Below are 9044 nucleotides of genomic sequence, written 5' to 3' on the forward strand. Positions count from 1 at the left end.
TGTGGATTCATGGTTAGTATCCATATAACATTACTTTAACCCATGCATTGAATTTTATCATCAGAGTCTTAAAAGCAATATTCTTTCAACAGGTGATAGGCCTAATAAATTACTTGGCGTAACCTTGACAGATGTTTGAAGGGACATACATGCTTGGGTTGGGAAGGTTCAACATTCCTCCGTAGTGTTAAGGGAAGGGCTGAGGAGGATATATAGACCTCACCACAGGCTGAGGGACAAAGTGAGCAACCAGTTTCCAGTCTTCAGCTGAAAATCCGGCAGTTTTAGGACCGTCAATATGAGCCGCAGCCCAGAGAGGATGTCTTCATACCGCCGTCATTTTGAAGGCACTTTGGCAGCCACTCCTGCATGCCAGCTTCGGGTGTCCAGTCCATCTCCCATCCGCAGGGAGACCCGCCACCGGTCTGTCAGCTTCACCCGAAGCGGTAGGACGATGGGCCAGAGGGCCATCGCCCCCAAGACTCGCATGACTAGGTGGGTCACCTGTACTATACATAAAAATTGTGAAATCAAATGAAACCATTTATTAACAGCAGAGTTTCAGTTTTAATTAAAGAAAAATCCCAGTCCCATTTTCACTGGATGCTCTTTTGTACTTAAGCAGCAGTTCGAGTATGGGAGCGCTGTGCTTTGGTATGTCCATGGGTCTTGGGCCAAAACTGGACTTGGATGTGGCCGCAGCAGAGAACCAGGCCTTCATGCTGACTCGCACTAATGAAAGGCAGGAGATGGTTGCCCTCAATGACCGCTTGGCGTTGTATATTGAAAAGGCAAGAAGGAATCTACCCATGCACACATAGACACAGATTCATATGAACTCGTAAATTAAAAATAAAAATTCAGTCAAATACACATAAGTCTGTTCTTCAGTTTGTTCCCCGTCAATTTCTTAATGCATGAACCCTAACCCTCTCGACTACTTGAATGGAACAACATAATGACTACTGAATTTTTGTCTTTTCCACTTTCACCTTGTGAAAATCTAGTACGTCCTGTGTTCCATCCTTGTAGGTGCGAACTCTGGAGTCTGGAAACAAGCTGCTGGAGGCTGAGATTGAGACCCTGAAAAGCCGCCATGTCAGACCATCAGGCCTCAGGCAGCTATACGAGTCTCAGCTGAGGGAACTCAACAGGGAAGCTGAACAAATCCGTGTGCAGAGGGTGAGAGTGAGAGATTATTGCTCAAGATGTTAGCATCTAAAAGTGACCAGTTGAGAGACCAGACATGGTTCATTATTCCACTTTGACCGTATCACCCCTTTTCTGTACAGAATTTGTCTTTGGCAGCCAAGGAGGCAATGCTGGGTCAGCTGGACATGGTGAAGGCCAAATGTGATGAAGCTGCAGAGGCCAGGAAAAAGACGGAGCAAGACATCGAGGCTTTACGTCCGGTAAACACAGTGAAAACTCTGAAGCTGTAATTTACTCTTAAGAACAAAATTAACTTTTATTTCCCCTGATCATCCAAGACTTGTGTGTCCTTTTATGTCAGGATGTGGACAAAGCCACCTCAGCCCGGATTGCGCTGGATAAGCAGCTGGAAAACCTGGAAGCTGAACTGATCTTTCTGCAAAGAGTTCACAAGGAGGTGACATATGTTTGTCTACTCAATGCATATTGTGTATGAATCAGAGGCTTGTGGCTGGCATGTCCATCCTTTTAACATTCATGGTTTAATGGGCTGGTAATTACGGGATTACATTGCTGCCACACCGAGAAAAAAAAAAAGATCACATTATAATGTGACAAGTTTCACATTATAACGTGATAACTTGCTATCACACCAATGTTTTGACAATGGATGCAATGGCTTCAGACTGAGAGTCTGAAACCACTGAGGGGCTGACCTGCTATGAGATGGGCTTGTCTGAACGAAGCAACAGATGGGCTTACTAAAGAATAGCAATGAGACAAGGTGTATTTCAAAACGTGCAAGTGTGTGTTAGTGTTTTAATTTCCCAACACCAAATCATTTTATTTCTTTAACAACAGGGCTTTCATATATACGACATCTAAACAGAAGAGAATCTAAATAGTGTGGTATCCATGTATTGGGCCATTGTGATTCCACAAAACTCAGAGACCACCTCTGCCCGAGATCAAATTATTGACCAATATAAGTTATCATGTAATTACGTGATATCAAGTTATCAGGTTATAATGTGAAGCAAGTTATCACGTTATTATATGAAACTCATCACATTATAACATGATGCTGATCTTGAAGGAAGCTGAAGGGGCAGCATAGTGAGTATAGTATAAAAGATCACTTCATTTACATACCAGTTTTTGCGTTTCTAAACTCATCGTATAGCCAAGCAAGAGGTGTGCTGTCCATTTAACAAGAGAAATGTTAGTTAAACCAGTGTATCTGTATCTTATTTAGCTTTTTTTTTCTGTGACCATTTGTGATCCAATGAAAGGAAGTCGAGGACCTGATGCAGCACATCTTCTCATCGGCTGCTAAGGTGGACATGACCTTTGGCCTACCAGACCTCTCCTCTGCTCTGAGACAGATTCAGTCTCAGTACGACAACATTGCTGCCAAAAACCTACAGGTACAGTGTGACGACGAAGCTGAAGTATGTTCTGACCTCACCCTGGAGGACTTACAGTCACGTTAATTGTGTTGAAATAACATATAAGCAAACATGAAAGAAAGAGACCTGTAAGGCTATATGTTTGTTCTTCTCCAGGAAATGGATGCTTGGTACAAAACTAAGTTTCAGGACATGAACAACACCTCAACCAAACACGCCCAAAGCATTCGGAGTCTCAGAGAGGAAATTGCCAGTCATAAAAAAGATGTGAGTATGATTTTCTTTTCTTGTTGTGTGGTTGGTTCTACTACGTTTTAGCCTGAAAACCGCTTTGTGCATATGCTAAGATCCTTAACAAGGAACGTGAACTGGACACCCTGAAGACAAGGAATGAGTATTTGGAGGCTCAGATTCGTGATTTAGCGGAGAAATACAAGAAGGAGGAAGAAGACATGCAGGTAATTGTCTGAATCATTTTCAATGCTGTCTAGACTATTTCTAGTCATCCAGAACCTCCTCAAAATGTTCTGGTCTACTGTAACAGGAGCGCGTAGAAGCGATCAAGCTCAATCTGAATGTTACCAAGGAGAAGATTGCTCTGCTGCTGAGGGAATATCAGGACCTACTGAATGTTAAGATGGCTCTGGAGCTTGAGATCACCACCTACAGGTGCACTGACTATAATTACATTGACTTTTAAACCACAATGGTATGTTATTTGTATCCTTTTTATGTTCTGTCTTTTGTACATGACATGTTTTCATGTTTTCATCCCCTTGTTTATTTTGCTAGGAAGCTGATTGAAGGGGAAGACAGCCGTCTGAGCACCATGGTCCAAAACCTGTCCCTGACTGGAGGCCTGCATCTGACTTCAAGTGTTAGCATGAGCGCTTCTTCTTCTTCCAAGCTGGATGGGCCCCCCAATGAAAAGAGCAGCACCAAGGAAGAGAAAGCTCCAGGAGATGGGCAAGCGGAGATGGTCTCATCGGACACCCAGACTGACGTCAACATGGAGGAGCAGGCAACTGAGACATCTGAGAGGAAGATGCTCCTCATCAGGTAGAGGGTGACACTGGCACAGGACTTGTACTACATGAGATCTGAAATAGTTTTCAGTCAAACCAGTAGGTGGCCAACATATACAGTAACCCTTCTTATTTGTATTCTTGCACCTGCTCTCCCTTTTTCCCAGAACAGTTAAGACAGAGGACGACACTTATGAGAGCAACACACAGGAGTGCACCATCATTATTTCTGGAGCAGCTGGAGACATGGATGAAGATTGAACTCTTTGCCGAGCAACGATCTTGACTACGTACAGCGTAGTCTGTACACCAGAAGTTCGGTTGTGTTGTGTATGTCAGCCTTTCTGCTTATTTAATCCTTCTGTGTGTCAGGAATGTGTCTTTAAAAGTAACAAAATAAATATTAAGCAAGCACAGATGTGGTTTTCATTTAACTAAACAGATGGGATCAGTGTCAGATGGATAGATGAAAATAAAAGCAAAGACAAAAACACAGAATAGGACAAGGACACTTAAAAAACACAAGATACATACGTAGATAAGGTGCAGTGGCAAGATGACAGAAGTACTGATGACATGATGGTAATGTTATAGTACCTAAAAAGTTACTTTATTGTTATACCAAAAAGACTGTTCATTTTCATGTTTTCAGTTAATTAATTAAAATTCAACTAACATCTAAAGTTATGATTTCACTTTTTTGAAAAGAAAAAAAGCGACAACAGTTAAAAAAAAGGTTCAATTTGTTCCATTAGTGCATAGTGATTTAGAACCTACATTAAAACTGTATTAGATGAATTGATGCGTAACATATAGTAACACGACACGAGAGTAGCTTATTTAAATCAGAAGGCGAAATGGGAATATAGAAACCTCATTGAGATATAATAACACCCCTTGATCGTGTCCCCCAGAGTGTCCCATCATCACAGTTATAGAAAAGTGCAGAGGAAAAAAGTAGAGTACCAAGTGTAACAATTAGCCAACATAAATTGCCACTTATTGGCAAATTCATACATAGCAACCTCAGAAAATTGTGTCTCCCTGGATTGGACTCAAAAAGCACCAACTGATGGGTCGATATTGTGTGCGTCTGAGCTTCTAGTGTAACGGTTTGGGTTCCTCCCCAACTCCCCCAGCAAGCTGATAAACCAAAAGGCTGACTTCATGTGCCAGGGCATCAGCACTCTCCTAAAACACAACACAGACATCATAGAGCGTTACGCACAACACAATCACATACCCATGTCTGTTGCTGGAATAAAAGAACATTAAAATCTGCCAGAGAGAGATTTAAAAAAAAAAAAAAAAAAAAAAAAAAACGTCTCACCTGCGTGTCTGCCTCTGCGTAAACTCTCACCACGTCCTCGGTGCCGGACGGCCTCACAAAGGAGCGTGCCTTTCTGTACTTCTTCACTAAATTGTCGATGGCCTCCTGCAGTCCCGCTGGGCTCACCGCCCGTCTCTCTGCGTCTGTTGTGTCTATCACCCGACGGTCTGACACCTATAGAATAAAACATGAATCAGTCTCAAGTATTTGTAATTGCTTGTGTGGAACATATTTACTACACAAAATGTCTACACAAAACAATAGTTTGGTCTCCTGAAGTTGGTGAAAGACGGCAAAACACAGAAACCCAGTCAGGTCTGGTATTAGTGTTGTCACAAGTGTAACAAACTGAAGCACTTTACTGTGCTACTGTACTTTACTGTACTTTTTTACTGTGCTTCATGTCAGTTCAAGTGCAACTATCCTTGTAAAATATCAAATATAGAGAAGTAAAAATATGATGTGATTCATTGGGGAGATAATGGAAGAGAAGTATTAATTTCTAAAGAATTAAGTATATCTTTTCAACACTGAATTCACTGAATTGAATGCTTCCAAGGCCAATTTCTGCACTGTAATATTTGTATTTGTATAATATTTCTGATTTGTAATAGATATGTGTACCTTGACTTTGCACTGCCTGTTTGGCAGGTCGCTGTAGATGGAATCCCACTGCTGGACTGTCATCCCCTTGATGGCTAATATGGCTTCAATCAGCAGCATGTCAGAAATGGCATCCCCCACAGTCTTTAAAGGAAACAAATGCGGAAATATCAACATACAGTAACTAATAGCAGCATGTTTGTCTCTCCAGCCTCCAGCGTTTGCATAACCTTTCATTACATGCCTCGCTTCAACATGTGTGCGCGTACCTGGTTGATGACGTTGATGGTGCTCTGCAGCAGGGCGGCGGCCCTCTTCTTATCGTCGTTGGCACTGGCATCCTCAGCTAACTGCTGGATTTTCTCTTCAGCCGTTTTACTGAACAACACCTGAACACAACACAAACACACTCTGACACAGGTCTCGGTAATAATAAGACTGACTCACACCACAGCAAGCACACGGAAAGAAAGTGTTTTTATGACCACTCCTGTTTACTCACAGTTCCATGACCATTGGCTTCAAAGTACACGCCAATATCAAACGCTTGGGCTGCATGGTGAAGGTGCTTCACTCCAGTTTTAGTGCACCTCACTATTACCTAAGAGGCATCAAATATGTGAGAACCAACATTAAACAATTCCATAAATAACAGGACAGACCTTTGTGTGTGTTTTCTCACTTTCATTGTGTCCTCTAGATAGTGTGTTGAGCTTCCGTTAGCATAAGCAGTTTGCACCACTGCTATCTTCAAGTCTAGTCCAGCCTGTGTCCAAAGAGGAACAATTTACCAAATGTGTGTTTCTCTTCTTGCTGTTTAGATGTTTTTTTTTGTAGGTGTATACCTGTGTGAGCAGCTCTTTAAGAAAGGTGCTGATAAGAGTAGCAATCTTGTCCCCATCCAGCAGGTGAAAACGTCCCTCAGAGTCGGTGTAGTAATAAACTATTCGGTCAGCATCACCGTCAAAGGAACAGCAACGCTCTCCTGAGTTAATCTCAATTCCTTCACATGGGAGGGAGTGAGATTTAAAACAGAGGGTGCACATTAAACACAACACTCATCTTTTAAAGTGTCTCTTGTTTGTGCAAGTTTTCCGGACACATTTTTATATATGAGCATTAGTTAAAGAATTTGTATTTGATCGTTGCACCTCACTCGATACGCAAACCTCAGTAATAGGCTCAGTTTTTTTTTTTTTTTTTAACTGTGGAAGTACAGTATTTGTCTTTATTTGTCTGTATGTGCAAAGTCTCCATCTTGTGGTGGAGCTCTGCACTGTTTTATCTTTTTATGATGGCTGCATTTATGATACAAACTACATCTCTTTTGATTGACCTACATTGTCTGATCTTTGCTCCCAACTTGTGAAAAGTATCAGCGACTGCGCTATTTGCTTTTGCTAAAGTGTCTATAAAGCAGAGTCTCACCCATTGGAGGTTTTTGTTGCACTTTAACGAAGTCTGCTCCACACTGGTGGTTTAGCTTTCCATCGCTGCCGTCGTTGAAGAGGGAAACCTGCAACTCCTTCTTCAGATGACTCTCCATCTCACGCACCTTCAGAGCCCCAATACCATTAGCTCCATCTACACAGAGGTGCTTTTGGTCATCTGTACGGTTGGTCGTCTGAGAGAGAGAAGCAGAGGGTGTGGGGATTTCTAAATTAATGAAAGACTTACAAAAACACACTCGCTTAGGCTCAGGTAAACATAAAGTACTTACATTCTTGGTGAGCTGAATGAAAGCTTGACAGAGTTTGTTGTAGTATCCTTCCACTGTGGCAACTCCATATTTACCCTGCGTGTTTTGACAGCAAACCATGTAGTGGAGCTGCGGCGTGGTCACCAAACCGTAATCTGACAGGGCCGACAGAGAGAATCAGAAGGCAGATAACGAGTAAGAATGGAAGGGAAGGCAAACAAACCAACACTTTTATATGAGGATATACTTTAAATTAACCCTACCCTTGCTGTGACCGCCCAGAGCACAAACTCCATCCAGCACTGCTTGTGAAAGCCTGGCACTGCTGCTTCTACGGGCAGAGGGTATAATGCGAAGGATCAGTGGCAGCACTGCAGCAGGCCTCTGCATGATCTCTTTGTCTAAATATTAATTAAAGTCATATACCTGGTATCTTTTCCCACAAACACGTGAGCTTCTTGGCTCATGTTTATGGCCTCCTTTTCTATTATGTCCTTCAGAGCCAAGAGCAAATCTTCCTGCTCTGCGTTGGCCACTTGAGAGGCATAGGCCTCCCATGTTGGCGTCACCATCTCCCCCATTGGGTCAATCAGCTTTACCCCATTGTCCTCCTGTGTGTGTGGACACACCCATTGAGAATGCATTTGAAAGGTGGTCGGGGACATGTTTGACTGCATTCCTTTGGTGGTGCAATTCAGATGTCTGTGAATCAATGTCTTACCTCAGGGTTGTGTGATGCGGTCACCATGACTCCGATGGTGGCTTTAGTCTTTTTGGAGCGGAGTGCAGCCAGTAAACCCATCCTGTACATGATGTGGTCCAGCAGTTTGGCATTGGTCCTGAAGCCAGCAGTGCCATACTGCAAAACCAACCCTGCAGGCTTAGGGTGCAAACTGGACTGGTTTGTTACTTCCTCAAAACGGGCCATCGCTGAAACACGTCATAAACCGCAACAGAATGAAAAGTCTGTGGAGGAGGAAACACTTAGGTCCTTAAATAAGGACAAATAAAAGCAATGCACAGTACTTTATTATAAGTGAAAGCCTTGCAGTCATAGTCAAACTTAAAATTCATGTTTTATCAATTGAAAACATTACTCTGAAAATTAAGCTAAATAAAAACAGGACTCTGTATGGTCACTATTTTAGTACTATAGGGCTGTATACTGAAATGTACTTAAAACAAATAAAGAAAACTTTATTTGAAAACAACACAATAACTTAACTTTTCCACCACGAGAATAGGGAGAATTGTGCACACAGCGCTTCATCGTCCACTTAAATAATCTCAATGAACTCAATCATGGAACCAAATGACTGACCAGCTTACACCTTTCCCACTACACAAAACACTCGAATTCCTATCAAACACAGCACTAATCCTCCTTACGGCGCTAAACGTTAAAGGTGGCACGTTAAATATAAATGAGGTAAAATGCTGGTGATTATATATCTTTTAATTCACTTACTGGTTTATGTTCTGGTGGCTCAGCTCTAGTGATGAAAAGCTTCCTGTTGTCCCCGGTTCCGCCTTCCTTTTGGCGACGTGGCCTAACTTCCGGGTACGTCACGTGACTTAAGCACGTGCCCGTCAGAGCGTCTCTCTTCAGCGGATGAATATCCAGCTCTTTGCTCTGATGCAGACACCGCAAAAACCAAATCACCATTTGGAATTCAATTTATTTTAAATGTTTGTTATTAAAAAGTAAAAGGTTACTTGATTTAAGACTCGTTTAAGATAAAAACCATTCCGAATAAACGTATTAACGGCATCTACCCCCATGGGTGCCACATATCAAGCCTGGACATGAAAGGGCAGTTTGTCGG

At 42.3% G+C, this 9044-nt stretch overlaps 2 protein-coding genes across 4 annotated transcripts; one reads left to right on the forward strand and one right to left on the reverse strand.

Annotated features, from left to right (window-relative positions):
* Positions 1-217: 217 nt before the first annotated feature.
* ngs (notochord granular surface) lies at positions 218-4002 on the forward strand. 2 transcript variants are annotated; one of them, XM_047573159.1, is made up of 11 exons: positions 218-495; positions 626-791; positions 1033-1182; positions 1293-1412; positions 1514-1609; positions 2445-2579; positions 2718-2828; positions 2909-3019; positions 3106-3230; positions 3354-3620; positions 3754-4002. In XM_047573159.1, the coding sequence occupies exons 1-11, from the start codon at positions 299-301 to the stop codon at positions 3845-3847; spliced, it is 1572 nt and encodes a 523-aa protein (XP_047429115.1). In that variant the 5' UTR covers positions 218-298; the 3' UTR covers positions 3848-4002. The 2 variants fall into 2 exon arrangements, with proteins under 2 accessions (XP_047429115.1, XP_047429116.1); XM_047573160.1 differs by having other exon boundaries at positions 219-495; positions 3759-4002.
* A 167-nt stretch (positions 4003-4169) lies between these two features.
* On the reverse strand, positions 4170-8830 carry pgm3 (phosphoglucomutase 3). 2 transcript variants are annotated; one of them, XM_047573157.1, is made up of 13 exons: positions 8687-8830; positions 7940-8184; positions 7645-7829; positions 7482-7549; positions 7240-7373; positions 6948-7143; positions 6365-6522; positions 6202-6285; positions 6022-6120; positions 5789-5908; positions 5541-5663; positions 4917-5090; positions 4170-4777 (listed from the first exon to the last, which is right to left on the reverse strand). In XM_047573157.1, exons 2-13 carry the CDS (start codon positions 8144-8146, stop codon positions 4688-4690), a joined length of 1638 nt encoding a protein of 545 aa, XP_047429113.1. In that variant the 5' UTR covers positions 8147-8184; positions 8687-8830; the 3' UTR covers positions 4170-4687. The 2 variants fall into 2 exon arrangements, with proteins under 2 accessions (XP_047429113.1, XP_047429114.1); XM_047573158.1 differs by having other exon boundaries at positions 7940-8148; positions 8687-8819.
* Positions 8831-9044: the final 214 nt, after the last annotated feature.

Source organism: Mugil cephalus, chromosome 21 (assembly GCF_022458985.1).
Source record: "Mugil cephalus isolate CIBA_MC_2020 chromosome 21, CIBA_Mcephalus_1.1, whole genome shotgun sequence".
In the NCBI taxonomy this organism is placed as follows: Eukaryota; Metazoa; Chordata; class Actinopteri; order Mugiliformes; family Mugilidae; genus Mugil; species Mugil cephalus.